General features: G+C 36.6%; 1 protein-coding gene across 3 annotated transcripts in view; it reads right to left on the bottom strand.

Annotated features, from left to right (window-relative positions):
• Nucleotides 1–16854, bottom strand: part of celsr1 (cadherin EGF LAG seven-pass G-type receptor 1) — a 102044-nt gene that overhangs the window by 53929 nt on the left and 31261 nt on the right. For all 3 annotated transcript variants that reach the window (XM_004913001.4, XM_002932203.5, XM_031899001.1), the window contains exon 2: nt 3581–4219. In XM_004913001.4, the coding sequence (XP_004913058.2) occupies nt 3581–4219 (639 nt within the window). The remainder of the gene's footprint in view (nt 1–3580; nt 4220–16854) is intronic.

The following is a 16854-nucleotide window of genomic DNA, read 5'->3' as shown; positions in this document are numbered from 1 at the left end:
GTTTATATGTTGTCTAAACAAAGCCACACCTGTCTGTTGTGTTCCATAGAGCCTTAAGCTAATGCCACACCAGGATATAAACGCAGGTGGAGAAAAGGCCATTCGGTGCAAAAATGCATACTTTCCTATTTCTGCACTGAAATCCACCCCGTATGTCTGCACATAGGTCGACGCTGTGCCTGCCAGGGCACTTACACCATGGAGCAGATGGGAGCGGGTGTGCTTCATCTATGTGGGGAAACAGCATGGTGTGGAATTAGCTGTAGAAATTATTTTTCATAACCTATTTTTTACAAAATGTCCAAATAAACATCATACCATGCTTTTAAAAAAATATAATGGGGTATTTTGTAAACATGGTAGACTAATTTATCATTATGTGCCAGATTTACTTCAATAAAAAAAACTTAGAGATTCTTACATAAAAATTCCAATTCTAGTCTCTTAAAATTAATTAGGAAGAGTTTTTCTTATTACAGGAATGGGATCCCTTATCCAGAAACCCATTATCAAGAAAGTTCCAAATTACAGAAAGGCCATCTCCCATGGACTCCATTATAAGCAAATAATTCTAATTCTAATCTAAAAATGATTTCCTTTTTCTCAGTAATTATAAACCAGTACCTTGTACAGTATCCTAACTAAATATAATTAACCCTTATTGGAAGCAAAGGGACTGATGTGAAAAGTAAACAATCTCTGTAAAAGTTGTATAAACATGTTGGTACATTATAAGGGATAATAATATAGTAAGAAATCTACAGTCATTTCAAAACTAAAATCAAAAGTCTGATGGTTGCTGTGGGTAGTGTTAGTAAATTACTTCTATGTTTCCATAATGAAGGGCTTACACTGTGCCCTGAGTCCTATGAAACTATGAAGTGTATTTCTTAATGTGATAACCAAAAAGAAATATTTGCAGGTAGCAGTAATGAGAATCAAAAGCATTCACTATAGTAAAAGTCACCTATTTCTAGCCTGGACTCTCATGATCTTCCAGATATAACCTATTCTAGCCCAGGGCTGATTCTAAAGGATAATAAATTACAGGAGTAGGCAGTCATAGACACTTTTGTCTGGTGAAGCCACTGAAACAGAATTCAGAACAGTGATGTCTCTCTTCATTCCATCAAAAAATGTTGAGCGATGGGAACTGGCAACGTGGCGCTTTCCATCTCTAGATTAACTACAGCTCAATATATTTCACCAAAGCAGATCATCTGCTTCCTCGTTTGAGGGATCAGGGGTCAAAAGGATATTATACAGTGTAGACAAAGTAATGCCGCTGGTATGGCTTCTAGCCTATGGACTTAAAGGCCTGTGATTCAATAAGTGATCACAGTGCTAATCCCAGATCAATTTCCTTCATGACCTTTGGAAAAAAACAAACAGTACACCATAATGGGTATCAGTAAATAAAAGAAAACTGTCTCTAGAGTAAGCTGCTCCCCTTGAAACCACATTGCATTAATGTGAACAAGCTATGCTTCTTTCTTGGGGGCATATTTATCAGAGTAAGAAAAAATTGATTTCCAAATTTCTTCAAAAAAATGTTCTCTCAAAATCAGTAGGCGAGTATATGTTGCAGGGAATTCTGTGAATCTGGACAAATATTGGGGCTAAAAAATCTGTAAGTCAGATAATATTGATAGCCTCATGCTCTCTTATAGAGATATCATATAATTTATAAGAGTTAGGGCTGTGCTGAAAAAAAAAAACAATTTATCAAATGAGATGTTATTTATAATAAGTTTTGGAAACCAAAAAAACAAAGTGACATATTGCATATGCCTGCTAAGTCATTTACCCATTCAATAAATGCAGTCCCCTAGTGCCCTCAACTCCACAAACACCACCTTATTTTATTTCCGAGTAACAGCTTCCCCAAATGAAAAAGCCAGTGCCTCTTCCAATTAAGCAATTAAAAAGTTCCATATTTGTGTATTATGCAAAATGGTGTTTAAATAATAATGCTTGCAATATTTATTTTGCATGCTTTTGCTTAATTTCATTTAATCTGTGAAGCACACTAAACCTTGCTGCAGATAAAGCTGCCTGTATTCCAGGTTAAAAAATACACCTTGGAGCTCAGTTTACTTTGTATCAGTAATATGAACCTCACAAGATAGGTTTACTTTCAACATGTATAAATTACTAGTAATTACTTCAGGATAAGCCACGATCTTCAAAGTTTTAAAAGAAATTAGGGCGACATTATCCCATGATTATCATGCAGAGGAAACAGATATTTTTAATGCCTGGCTAACCGCAGGGAGCCGTGAATTGAAATCCATGTCTGGCATATTCTCCGTCATCAATCCTTAGTGGTTCTTATCATAGAGATGACAGATTATAACATTTTGCGGTAGCATAGTTTTAAAATATGAACTGTTGAAAGGAACATAGAATTGGAGGGACTGCATTCCATCCATTATTACCACATTGACCAAAAATACCATTGCCAAGTTCATTCATTGTCTTAACAATGCCAGAAATGAACATGCTTTGTGCAGCAAGCCAACACTGCTCATAGCAACACAGATGACATAGCTGTGACAGATTTATGTCCTCTCCTGCCCGAAGCTCTCATATTAGGAGGTTTTAAGTAACATCCTCTATTGTTAAGAGCAGTGCCCATGGGCAGTTCTGAAAAAGTACACTCATGGCTATATGATGGCAGCCTATTTGCTTTATCATGGATGGTATTTCGTTTTCTTCCTATTGTAGGTCAAACATAATGGGGGAGTAGAATTTTTATTTATTTTTTTTTTTTTTAATAGTAGGTAAAGTAGGATAGAGATAAAAAGTAAAAAAACAAAGTACAAATAAATGCTTTACTAAATAGGTTGGCTATACTAAATGGCAATCAATTTCCAACTACCCTCTTGCTGAACTACTTAAATTGCAGGTAACTGCAGTTCTGTGATGCCTTGACAGACTCATTGAAAACTGGAATAAAGAACACCATGGTTGGAAAATAGAAAGGATTGGGTACGGTAGTTTTTTTGTTTTTTTTGCTTTTAAAACATCTGACTCATTTTAAAGGAACAGTAACACCAAAAAATTCAAGTGTTTTAAAGTAATTGAAATATAACGTACTGTTGCCCTGCAATGGTAAAACTCGGGTGTTTGCTTCAAAAACCCTACTATAATTTATATAAATACACGGCTGAGTAGCCATGGGGGCAGCCATTTAAGCTGGAAAAAAGGAGAAAAGGCACAGGTTACATAGCAAATAACAGATAAGACACCATTGTATTCTACTGGGTTTATCTGTTAGCTGCTATATAACCTGTGCCTTTTCTTCTTTTGAATGGCTGCCCCCATGGCTACACACCAGGGTTTATATAAACTCTAGTAATGTTTCTGAAGCAAACATACAATTTTTACCAGTGCAGGGCAGCAATACATTATAGTTTAATTTCTTTAAAATATATACATTTTTTGGTGTTACTGTTCCTTTAATTCTAAAACTTATTTCCTGGTACACATGGGCACATCTACTTACTTTGATTTATGTGTTTTATTTTAAGAAATATAAAAGCAATGCCCTATATAATGATAAAACTGTTCAGCATACCTGTATATTCTTCATGGCACTCACAAGAATAACCACCTTCTCTGCTTCGACAAAGTCCATTTTTGCCACAAGGATTGGAGTAGCACAGGTCAATCTCAGTTTCACAATAGTCTCCAGTAAATCCAGGAGGGCACCGACATCTCAATCCATTGATGGGATGGATGGGGCGAAACAGTACAGTGTTGGAACTTATAAATGGTGATGAGCTGTCAAATTTTAACACAGATACACACTTCATGTAATTCTCACAAGGTTCCCTTAGACATATGTTGTCATCAAAAGGCAGCACTCGCTGTGTTGAAATCATGGTTAGAAGAGTTCTGTTAAGATATATTTGTTCTTGGAGATCCTCAGAGTGGAAGAACTTATTCCGGACTCCTCCAGGAAGCAGGGCAGAAAAAGTTACATTTAGGATATTGGAGCTGACATCTGTGTCATTTTGAATATTAAAGACAAATATGCCATCTTTGGTGGTAGATAAGACAGTTGCAACTCCTTCAACAAACAGGGACAGGAGAGGGGACAGGAATTTTTCCTGAGACATATTTTCCAACCGCACTGTGATACTGTTGGTTAGCATGTCATCCGTTATGATGGTCACTCGTAGGGTGCAGTGTGCTGTGACACTATGGACACCATCTGTGAAGCAGGAGAATAAATAAATTACTATGTATTGTAAAAGGTTGCTTCATTTTAAAGGATGATTGTCATTTACTTTTTACATTTCAACAACATAAAAACTCTTCAAAAAGACCATAAGATTTCACTAAGGCATTTTACAGAACCTGCTCATACAGACTAGACAGTGTCTGTCACTATTAGAGAGACCTGGTGTACAAGGAAGAATACACTTGAGTAATATTTACATTTGAACAGGCTTTTATATTTTCAGTTTCTGAAAGAAAGGGAAAATAACATTGTTGCAATAAATTCACTGCTTATTATCTGTAGTCTCATTAATTCAAAATATTCTTTATAAATAATCCAGAAACAGAGTGCAGCTGTAGAGCCTCAAAACTAATGTTTGCAGCTCATCAATTATTCCTTGAACTTATCTGCTGTGTTAACAGAACATTTACTTTTTATTGTAAGGGAAGAGCCCCAAGGAGCTTTGGCTTCACTGCTCTCAGCCAGACGTTTTTTTTTTTTCAGCGTGAGAGAAACAGAACCAACACTCTGTGGGGCCTTACCCTAAACCTCTTTCGAGGAAAATGGTCAGATGTCCTATTAAAGCAAGTAGGGATAAAATAGGTCCTGTACCTACTCCTGATGAGAACATCCTAGTATGCATTTGGCATGAAAATATCTAAGTTAAATTACCCAAACTTTTCAATCCCAGGAATAAAATTCCATCGCTCAGCTGCAAGATGCAAATACATCACTGTAACACAATATGGTCATTACCAATTCAATAAAAACTTCTGCATGAGATTTGTTGCATATTATATATGCAAAACCTACAGGTACTGCCTATCAATGGCACTTTTTAATTTTTGCTATTAAAAACTTTAGTTTCAGATCTTGCCCCTCTATTTCATCACCCAAATTAATTTTCTGTACACTGTAACTTCTAAAATGTCATCATATATAATATGCACTTGTCACATTAACCTTATAGTGAATTACAACTACATATTAGATCTCACCCTAGTAAGATTGTACTAATTAAACTTGTTAATGTATTTACTGAGGCAATATGCAAGACTCTTCTCTTTGGCAACCTCTGCCCACAAAGTATTACAAATGCGTGTTTAAAAATCCTTTTATCTGTAATATAACCCATATGACAAGTAGATGCATATAAGTACTGTCAACTTCATCTTTGAAATGCAAGCTGACACAAGAGTATGCAGTATTTAAAAATCATTTTCACAGGCATGTTGTAACTGTCAGTGCTGCACATGACATGTGCTCTGTTAAAAACATAGTGCGCCAATCCTACCATACGTGACATTTCCAATTGTACATGCTATTTTTTCAAGAGGCAGCAAATGTCTCTGTCTTTTTAAGGTGAATCTCCACCCATAATGGAAGAAAATGTAATTCTAAGCAACTTCCTTATATACTTTCATTAAACATTTACAGTGGTTTTAAAGTTATTTTGCCAGTTATTTTTTTACCATCACCAGATGTGTGTGTGAATTTCCAGTAAATATTCCCCTCAAATCGTACATCGAATAGTTTCTAGTAATGGAGAATCGATAAGGTTATAGGGAGAACAACCTCAGTAAAAAAAACACTTTCCTTTCAAATGTTAGTACCATATTAACCCCTGAGAGTTGGCGCTCACAAATCACTACTTATGGTAAAATCAATCAATTTATTTCCACTATCAATGAATAATAAAAAAAACAATAACATATAATTCATGCAATATAAATACAAGTAAAAATAAAACCAAAGTGCGTGTTAGGAACATGATACTAATTGATTAAGTGATTTATCAGCTACAACATTTTCTATTTACCCTAATAACCCACTCTCTGTTTTGATTATCTATTGATAATAACATTGACTGACGTTGTAAATATCTTCTCCTATTTAATGTGTAAAATAGAAAACATGCACTTTGGTTTTATTTTTACTTGTATTTATATTGTATGAATTATATGTTATTGTTTTTTTATTATTCATTGATCGTGGAAATAAATTGATTGATTTTACCATAAGTAGTGATTTGTGAGCGCCAACTCTCAGGGGTTAATATTGGAAGCACTTCACGGATTAGATAGAGGAAGGCAGCTCTGAGACACAAACAAAAAATGTTTTAATTTTTTTTCTCACTGGTCTTCTAACAGTAGTAAATTCACTTTGACACTTTTAGAGCGATGATAAGGTTTGCACAAATGTTAGTACCATAGGCATAACCATATAGTGACCATTACTAGCTAATAATATAATATGAAAGGGACTTTAAGACTCATACACTTCAGGCACAAGATCTTTGATAAGGCCAATGTCTAGAACACTGTTAATAAGCAGCCAGCCCTGGATGTTGATGTAGTAATTGATATTTTGAAGCATGCACCTGAAAAGAAACCATTGTAAAGTTTACTTCCTATAATGGCTGCTTAAACTATTTTAAAAAGGTATGGAATGCTGAAAATCTTGGTCAGTCTTAAAAGTAACAACAACAACATATTCCTGTTCTAATAATTACGCACCTAATAACTTTACAATTGTTCGGGCAGTGTCTTTATTTTGCCATGGCAGACATTCTGTTGTCTAGAGGAAAACCCACTCAGCCACTGTAGGCTGTATAAACAGCACAATCTGTGCCTTTTACAGAAGTAATGGTTGGCCAGTCCAGTAATATCTCATCTCATAATACTATCTGTAGGATATCTCCTACTGTTTTAGGGGCCAAGACAAGAGAACATTTGCTGGTATCCATTAATAATATAAAGCAAGACTGACTAATTTATGGGCATGTTATTGAATTACAATTGGCTAGTAGGAAATGAGTGGCACTTTCAGGCCAGGTACATATCTCTACCTGGCATTCTTCAATGAGTATATAAACTGACAATAGCTTGAGTGGCTTGCACCATAGCAATCAGATCATGTTTGAAAAATACCTTTACTTTCATCTCTATTGTGCATTTGTAATGAGTGATACTTGTGTCATTCCAAAGAATGCTTAAAATCCTCTTCCTTCCCATGAGCTTCACAAATTTCTTTCTACAACATCAGATAGATGCTAAATGTAATATTTGATCCTTTCATGGAAAAAATGGACTGCACTGCCATGAGTCAAATTATGTAATCTGCATGTAATTGTTTCTATTTTCCAATGCTACAAAACTTTAGACAATAATTATTGGTCTTTCATAACTGTTGCATTATTAGTATTAAACATAATAACTAAAAATTATTTATTTTTCATCTCTACATCCCTACTAAGCTTGCATGATATATCTAGTAAAGGAAAAACTTATTAGATATTACTAGTAAAGGGAAAGTGATAAATAGAACTGCATAATGGAAACATACACATGTTTTCTTTTAAATCAGTAATAAAACATGCTCTTGACCTTAGCTATGCCTCCCTGTTTGTTATGATTCCATGGGTCTTCTGTATTTATACATTTAGAGGTAGCATTAAATCACAATTGCTGATAAATATCAAGGAAACAACTGACCAGCAAAAAAGCAGCCCAGCATGTGCATATACATAACTCCGCATAGCATATCTATCGTTCAGTCACCACATAGGATACACTAACACCTTTTGTTTGTGTTGGCTGGTGCACTGGTATGACAGAGTCTCCGGCACAAGGGTACACACTACATCACAAAACAGAAGGGAACGAGAAAGTTATTGCTGGACACAAGCCATTTAACCAGCTCCCATCATTCTAATCACCAGACAAATGTGTTTCCTGTTTTCATAATCTACCACCCATCTTTTCCATAGAGAAAGCATTTGTTCCTAGTTTCTTGCATTACATTGTAAATATACAGCATGTATGGGTGTATATATGCAGCAGTTACATATTACATATTTTGTGAAGGCCCATATTATTTGATAGCAGCTAAAATTATATTTCACAAAAGGAGATCATTGTGTGAAAGAAAATGTTATTGCATGAGGCCTGTCTCACAGTAGCCATGGGCAAGAAGCAACTACTAAAATGCACGTGACATAAAATAAGCAAAATATATGGTGGTGCACTCAAAAAATATAGTAGTGGTAAAGAAATTTTTAAAAAACTTTTTATGTCTTAATAAGCGTATAACCAAGGGCACAGAAACTTAATGCTTGTGATGGCTAAAGTGGGGTACTTCAACTGTTGCTAGACTACAAATCCCAGAGTCCTTCAGCAGGCACAGTACTGCAGGTCTGACATCTTGGCAGTAAAAGAGAACCAGATGACTGCTGCTTTTCTTTGCAACTTATTTTCTTTGTGAATAAATAGTATTTTTTTGTTGGCTACCACTCAAAGGAATGTGTCTTGTGTCCTAGTACCACTCCACTGTGCCCAAGGCAAATGATTCTGTTGCCTATCCTATTTCCAGGCATTTTTTACCCAAAAACTGTTTTTGGCATAATTAAAAAAATTGCATACATAAAAAGCCCCTTTCAATACACAGTAGAACCCCTGTTTGACCTTTTTCAGGGGACCAGAAAACAATGGTGTAAAATCTGGGAAAATGTAAAACAGAGGAAATGCATTATATATCGGAGAGGCCGAAAAAAAACAATATAAAAGGAGGGAAAACTTAAATTCAAAGTATGTAATATTGAGGTTTCACTGTATCCCTGCGTCGGACTGGGCTGACACGATCCCCGCAGGGCACTCCACTGATCCAATGTTCTCTCTTCCCTGACTCGCTGAAGGTAAGTTTAATTTAGGCCTGCTCAGGGGAGGGGATTGGACAGGTGTTGGGGGCCCCTGCAGGGAGGGGGGTGTGAAGGCAGAAGCCCCAGTGTGCCCTGCACCCCCCAGTCCAACCCTGCTGTATACTGATTAAACATTGACATTCTCTTAAAAAAATAATTCCTGACCTATAATATAATTCCTGACCTATATAAAGTTTTGAAATGAGATCTCCTGCCCTGAGGAGAGAGACAACATTTAATAACAAACAAGGACTACTAGTAAGGGGTAGCTATTTAGACCATACACAAAACCCATATATGCAAAGCAGGAAGTAGTTTCACACTCTGAGATCCCAGACTTGCTCTTTTAACCAGTTATTAAAGCCATTTTTTATATACACACACTACATTTCATCACAAGCCAATCTTCCTATGTTTTTGGAATGTGCTTGTGAAATATTCAGTAGCAAGCATTTCAGGGTAAAAAGGTCCATTAAAATGTTATTACCCTTTTTAACAGACTGTGTATTTTAGAGAGTGTCCATCATCTGCAGTTAAAGGTCCTAAGGTCTAGCAAAGAATGACAGCTTTAAACTAATCTGCAGTTATTTTGTTCATCAAAGTCTCTTGCATGCATTGGCAGCATGTGGTCACTGCTCTCCTGAGCTTTCAGTGTTTCACTGTGATATTGCAGCTGCTGCCCGATACCAGACTGGTTACCCGTGTAACCCATATAAGCAGCTGTCACTTCAGATTTATAGCGTGTCTCTTCTGGTGACCTCTTACAAGTCATGTAACCGACTAGTTACATGGCATTCCTCTCATAGCTGTGGTAATAGACAATGAAGCTGTGAGCCCGCAGTGCACAACTCTACACGTGAACTTTTACTGGTGGCCAGTTAGTTATGCCACAGGTGGGCGAACAGGTGGGTAAAGACCAAAAACAACATAACTGCTTCAGCAGAGATATATATCCACCAGAGTTTCTTGTTTCTCTCCATTATGTTACCTATAAATCAGTTTGCAACAGTCAAATATACACTTTATACTGTATTACAAGAATGTTATCCACTGCCACTTGCTATAAAAAGAACCATCCTTTTCCCTGGCCAGGGATTGAGGAAAGACAATTTACAGAGCTACACAAAACCTTTATATAAATTAGTCTATACAAAAGGACCACACTAAAGCTTCATCTCATAAGATGGCAGCGTTATAGAAAAGACACCATGGGGATAAATGAAAACCATTACCATCAGTATAATCAGCTCAAAGCAAAAGAACTAAAATAGAGACAAAAAAACAAAAAAAAAATTCAGCCAAGCTTAATTTTTCAGTGTGATATGACAATCATCAGGAATTATGGTTTTTAATTATGCTATGTATTTTAATAAATACATAGCATAATTGAATACCGGTATACGGATGGATATTTCTAACTAAGATTTGCAACCTGATCAATTTGCAGCATATGAAGATAACTGCCATAGCAATGTTGTGGATTTTGTACTTGTCATTAGGAATATACACTGCCCTACTGATAGCAAGTTAGGAAAGAAGGGGAGGTCACTTCTGACGGCACACAATGTACAGGATAATCTGTTATTTAAATTACTGACTATCTATTGGAGAATTATTTCAAACTAAGCTATTTGTGACTCCAATTGCCCTGTGCCTTTGATCTCTGCAATAATAGGTCCACACATGATAACTGTCTTGGAGCAGGGTTTTAAACATCATGGGATTTCTGTTTGGCATCTACAGTAGTCTATTGGACTGAATAGCTGTTTTTAATGCAGACTATTAAAAGTTAAATTCTATAGTACTAAACTTTGCTTTCTCAATAAGTACTTCACTGAGTGGGGAGGTGCCAGTATGGGTTTTTCTTTTTTGTCTTGATTTTGTTTGCGAATTACTAATTTATCTACTCGGCACACCACTAGTGTTGAACTGCAAATCCCTGCATACATGGGTGGTGCACTCAAAGTTCATCTGCTAATTTTTCCATGTGTCTTGAGGCAGGGCCCATATATTCGCACTACTACAACTCTGACAACTCTGACATATCTTGTATTTACATACAGGTTTGTAAGGAAGATCAAAGGCATTGAAGCTCTGAAGCATAATTATAAAAGGAATTTTGAACAATTAGCTCTTGGCTGCCATTTTGATTTTATACAGAAGTACTCATTTGTTCAATGACAGTCCTTCTATTTGCACATGACAGAATAATAAATTGGTCTTATGCAATTGTTACTTGGGACATTTGATCTGAACCTTTACCTAGGTCTCGCCAACAGAAATGTAAAGAAGATTCAACAAATTTCCTATGTATGGGATATATTTTCCTGAAACCTAAACTAATAGAAAATGTAAAATACTGCATTTCCCATTAGCTCTATTAATCTTTAGCTTTATATATGTGTTTGTTACTTTATCGACAAATGGTGTATACCAATGCACTGCACTTCTTCTGTGCTTACTTACTGCATTAAATAACATATTTGGCACAATGTATTTGTACATGCCTAGCATGAGAGGGGTTAACTTACAGAGTCTTTTAGTAATCTGCTGATCTTGGCTGCTGGTATTTCAGTGCCTGCAGCAAGGCTAGGATCAATCAGATAGCGATTCTGGGCATTGTGTAAAAACATTTAAATAGAAAAGGACAACTGTGCCCAGGGCCTACATGTACTATGAAAGGATTATTACCTTCATCATTTTTGATACTACTGTTATCTGCATTTATATTAAAGCATACATGTTTAAAATTAGTGTGGGCAGCCAATGCAGTTATCTTTTATTGCACCAGTAGACTGTCATTTTAATTTAAAAAAACAACATGTCTACAACTGCATATGGTCTCTCAAAATGTAAAATACAGTCAGCTGATACCCATCAGCATGTGGTGGGTCACTGGCTGACCTGAAAGCAAAAAGTCACACATCTCTTGCAATCCAATCGTTCTTCCTGTAGGCAGAATGATTAGATGGGTGCATTTTGCCTATGCACACAGTTGTAGAACTGTCTTCTTATATGAAGAATGTAAGGTTGGGCATCAGTGTCTAAAGCTGGCCATACACGTTAAGATTATAAAAGATCTTTTAGTTATCACAGGACCAAGCTTATCCTATTGCACATATAAACACTATATTTTGTAGCACATACAAATCAGAATCTTTTCCTCTATGTTTCAAAAACCGCAGTGTATTTCACAATATTTTGTAGCACATACAAATGAGAATCTTTTTCTCTATGTTTCAAAACTGCACAGTGTATTTACTGCTAAAGACACCTTATCCTCTGATGCTGTTATATTCTCTCTTAGGTGATCAAACAAGAAGAGGAGAAGCCACATGAACCGTGTTGCTGGAGAAATTATTTTGTAAAATATTAGAATATTAGATGTCACCAAGTAGTTCTGCGTCTGCAGGGCTCATTTATGACCATTAGTACAGTTTGCCACAGTTGTTCAGCAAAAAATGCATTTTGCCACCAAAGGCATCTAAAGGAGTGCCTTGAACACATAGTTGTGCAGAGCACTATGAAAATCATGTGCAAATGCCTCTACTGCTGCAGTGGAACACTGGGGTTGCTGCCATCTCAAAGAAAGCAGTATTTTCAGGGTTCCTACAGCAGGCTGGATCAATAAACAGCAAACTTGCACTTAAAGAATCAGGCACAGGCATCAATTTAATGCCAAATGCTGGAAATGATGCACATTTTCTTCACAACTGTGTCACAACTTGCACCAAAGCTTGCAGAAAACTTTGTGATGTAATGCATCACCCACAAATGTGTCAGTCGCATTGCGACATCCCGGCTGGAAATACACTGGAATCAGGGTTGAAAAACATGGCAACTTGCGCCTGAAACTGCACTTTGCACCTCAGTGATTAAATTACCCTTTTTATTATATGGCCCTTTATAATATATGATGGTGCTATACAAAGAAACAATAAAAAATAATAAGATACAGCCTTGCAATGTGAATTTTTAATGTTCTTATTTATTTCTTAGAGGAATCATTCGCTGCAACCACAGCGCACTGCTGCCAGAAGGTACAAGTTTCAAGTTACAAGTTTCATATAAATTTCCTATGTATGGTCGAATTATACAACAGCAATTGGCTTACGTAGCTGGCCTTACTTCTCTGAATCAACTGAATATTATTATTATCAACATTTATTTATAAAGCGCCAACATATTCCGCAGCGCTGTACAATAAGTGGGTTACATACATTTGACATACAGAGTAACATATGAAGCAACCAATAACCGATACAGGAGGTGAAGAGAGCCCTGCCCAAAAGACAATATACAAGATCAAGCACTATTTAACTGCTTGATGTTAAACATAGGTGTATATTGCCCCCTTTAATGTGTTTATTTTAAGCCTTAGAAACAACAGGCAAACAAGACATAGTTACAAAAAATGCCAGTTACTTTGACTGACTTGAGGAGAAAAAAATATACCTCAGGCAAGTGATTTAGTGCAAATGATACCACAATGTGCTTGCAGTTTATTTTCAAAATGGGATTTAAACAGAGACACTCCCCCTGCTTTCAACTGCCACTGTTCCTCTCATGAAAAGCTGCTTGCCTGGACAACAACGGGCTTGTCCTCAGGACTGAAACCTGAAGAACAACTAGAGTAACTTTCATTCAGGCTGCAACATATAGATTTCTTAGTCTCTGGGACACATTTGCTGTTTCATAACACTGGTATATTACTCTGTTACACGTGAAATCTACTTTAAAATAATGTGTACCTTAAATATTGCTATCCAACACTCTGCAGTAAAGCCTTACATTTTCTTCTAATGTTTGCTAGATTTAGACAAACTAAATACATTATTTATATGTAATAGTCTTGCACCTATAAACTTATAAACTTACATGTTCGCCGGTGGGATGGCAGGGGTAGGCAACTCGGGGAGATTAGTCGCCCGCGAACAGGGAGTTTTGTCGCGGGCGACTAATCTCCCCCGTGTGCCAGAGCCCTAAAGGATGGAGTGAGCAGATGTCTAATATAATAGCCAGAACTCTACTTCCTGCTTTCAACTCTCTAACTTCTTTGTTAGTCAGTGACTTCAGTTTGTGAGCACACAGGTTACAGCTCAGGAAGTAGTGTTCTGGCCATTATGTTAGGCATCTGCTCACTCCAGCCTTTATAGATTACATATTTGGCTAACTAACTATTTTGAAAACAACTAGTTTCACTTTTACACTGAACTATTCCTTTAAGCTAACATAGCACAAACATGTACCAGAGTAATAATATCTGTGCTAAGGTTAGTACATGAGCCTTTCTATCTATAAACTGTTCAACTATTTGTGTGAATGAATATCTTTAGTTATGTACTTATTATCTGTATGCTCATTTAACATAAAATGCACACACAGAGTAAAGTTTAAGTTCAATAAACATACAGGTAGGGTAAAATAACCAGGGTAAATAGAAATTGTAGCTAATGCTTAGGTAGAATTATATCAGGCCAGACAGGCAGTCTTAGGGCTCTGGCACACGGGGAGATTAGTCACCCGCGACAAATCTCCCTGTTTGTGGGCGACTAATCTCCACAATATGCCATTCCACAGGCGAAAATGTAAATCGCCGGTGGGATGGCATACGCGGCAGCGTGATTTCAGTGAAACCGCGGAAGTTTCCTCTCAAGGCAACGATTTACATTTTCGCCGGTGGGATGGCATTTCGGGAAGATTAGTCACCCGCAAACAGGGAGATTTGTCGCGGGTGACTAATCTCCCTGTGTGCCAGAGCCCTTATTCTAGTAATGGCTTTTGCCTGCATATATAATGGCAGGCAAACAAAAAGATGGTGATCTGTGCAAGCACATTTTGTCAGGACTGTTTACATAGGCAAGGTGTTATCAACAGATATTCTAAATGCAGGAGCAATGTATTATAGAACTTGAAGGTCAACTTTGCTGCTATCAAAACTGTAAACACAGCTATGCCAACTTACTGACTCAAGCACATTTACTAACACAATGGCAGGTGCTGGTTTACTAACTAGACTTTAATTTTACATAAACCTTTATATGTAATGGGATTTTTTACTAGGTACAGGCATTAAATGCATAAACTGCATATATTTTTATACATGTAAAACAAATATAAGGGTCTAACCTAGTGATCCCCGTGAGCAACATGTTGCTCCCCAGCCCTTTGGATGTTGCTCCTAGTGACCTCAAAGCAGGTGCTTATTTTTTAATATCTGGTTAGGAGCCTTCTGTAGGCTTCCAGCCAACATAGGGACTATCAAATATCCAATTAAAGCTCTCACTGGCACCTCCAAGAACTTTTTTCATGATATTATACATACATACATACATACATACACGTGAACATAGAGACAAATGGGTACAAAAATTATCCTTGCAGTCAGGAAAATATTTGAGCATATCAATATGTCAATTTGTCAGAATATGTTTGAACAGTGAAACATTATTGTGTGATGTGGGGTGTTAGAGCCTAAGTGGCAGCACTTTCTGGACTGCCATAAGCAGTATTGCAAAACATAGCTGAAAACATCTGAAAATAATCTTTAAGGAAACTGTGCCACTTGGGCTTTGCACAACACACAGATAGTAGTTAAAAGTATTTACATATATGAAATAGTCAATGGGCAATTAAAGAGTCAAAGCAGACACTGACAACTGATTTCTGGCCATATGATCAATATGATCATTAAAGAACTTTCATGCATTTTTTCAACAGGAAAAAAGGGACCAGATCATCCAGTAAAATGATTTGCTTCCTTACATGCATTTTCCATGGTCCTAGCTAGGGCAACGCCAATGAGATTTCATTTTTCCTTGCTTGCATAATGCCACTCTTGACATTTCAATTTTGTTGGCTACTTAATATTAAAACAATCATTATTAACCAATAATTATTTTTATCTCAGAACTTCATGTACCATATCATAGCAATTCACAAGTCACTCCTATCATACAGTCAACTTTCTGATGATAAAAAACCTTGCAGTCTACAGTTGTGGCTGGGTAAATACATATAACTTTGCATACAGCAGCAGTTCTTTGTTTAGGGAAAAGATCTTATCAGCAATGGTACATAGACGGCATTCCATAACACACATATAATCTAGCTCCTTGTTATATTGGTCATTTAGCTTGCCCATAATTCTAAGTTAATATTTAGTTGACCTGTAGGTAAATTGAAGATTAAAGGGTACTACCCTACAGCCCCAGCATCAAAAATGATGTGCAGTCTACAGCTTTACAGAATTACATTTTGTTGACAAGTTAACTGTGCATCTACCAAGGTAGGATTGTCATTTTGGCTCTCCTGCTGTTTCTGAAATACCGTGCCGAAGATTCCTGACCTAAAAATACAGTCATACCAAAAAAGGCAATTTATCCCTCGGGCCAATAATTTATAATTCTGTTGGTTTAACTGCCCAATGTGTGTGATGTCTGAAGCAGAACTACTAACTAGGATTTCAACGAGCTGCAGAGTTCACAGCACTCAGATTCTGACTATATAATAGAGGGTGTACCAGCTCATTGATTACACCAGTCCTGTGCATTATATATGCAGGTATAGGAACTGTTATTCAGAATGCTCGGAACCTGGGGTTTTCTGGATAAGGGCCATATTTCCATAATTTGGATCGCCATACCTTAAGTCTACTAAAAAATAATTTAAACATTTTATTATTAGGGCAAAGACACATGAGGAGATTAGTTGCCCAACGATTAATCTCCTCTAGCGGTGGAACCTAATTTTCTCTGAATGCTTTCCTACAGGCAATAATGATGTTTTGTAGCATTATCATTAGTTATTAACATGTAATTATAAGGTGCCAACATATTCTGCAGCACTGTACAATAAATTGCTGCATACAATGAATATACAGATTACCGTTTGTAATATTGGTCGTATGTAAACTGTTTTGACAGTTAAG

Source organism: Xenopus tropicalis, chromosome 3 (assembly GCF_000004195.4).
Source record: "Xenopus tropicalis strain Nigerian chromosome 3, UCB_Xtro_10.0, whole genome shotgun sequence".
Taxonomy (NCBI): Eukaryota; Metazoa; Chordata; class Amphibia; order Anura; family Pipidae; genus Xenopus; species Xenopus tropicalis.
Note: the sequence above shows the minus strand (reverse complement) of the source record. Positions and strands in the feature narration are given on the sequence as shown.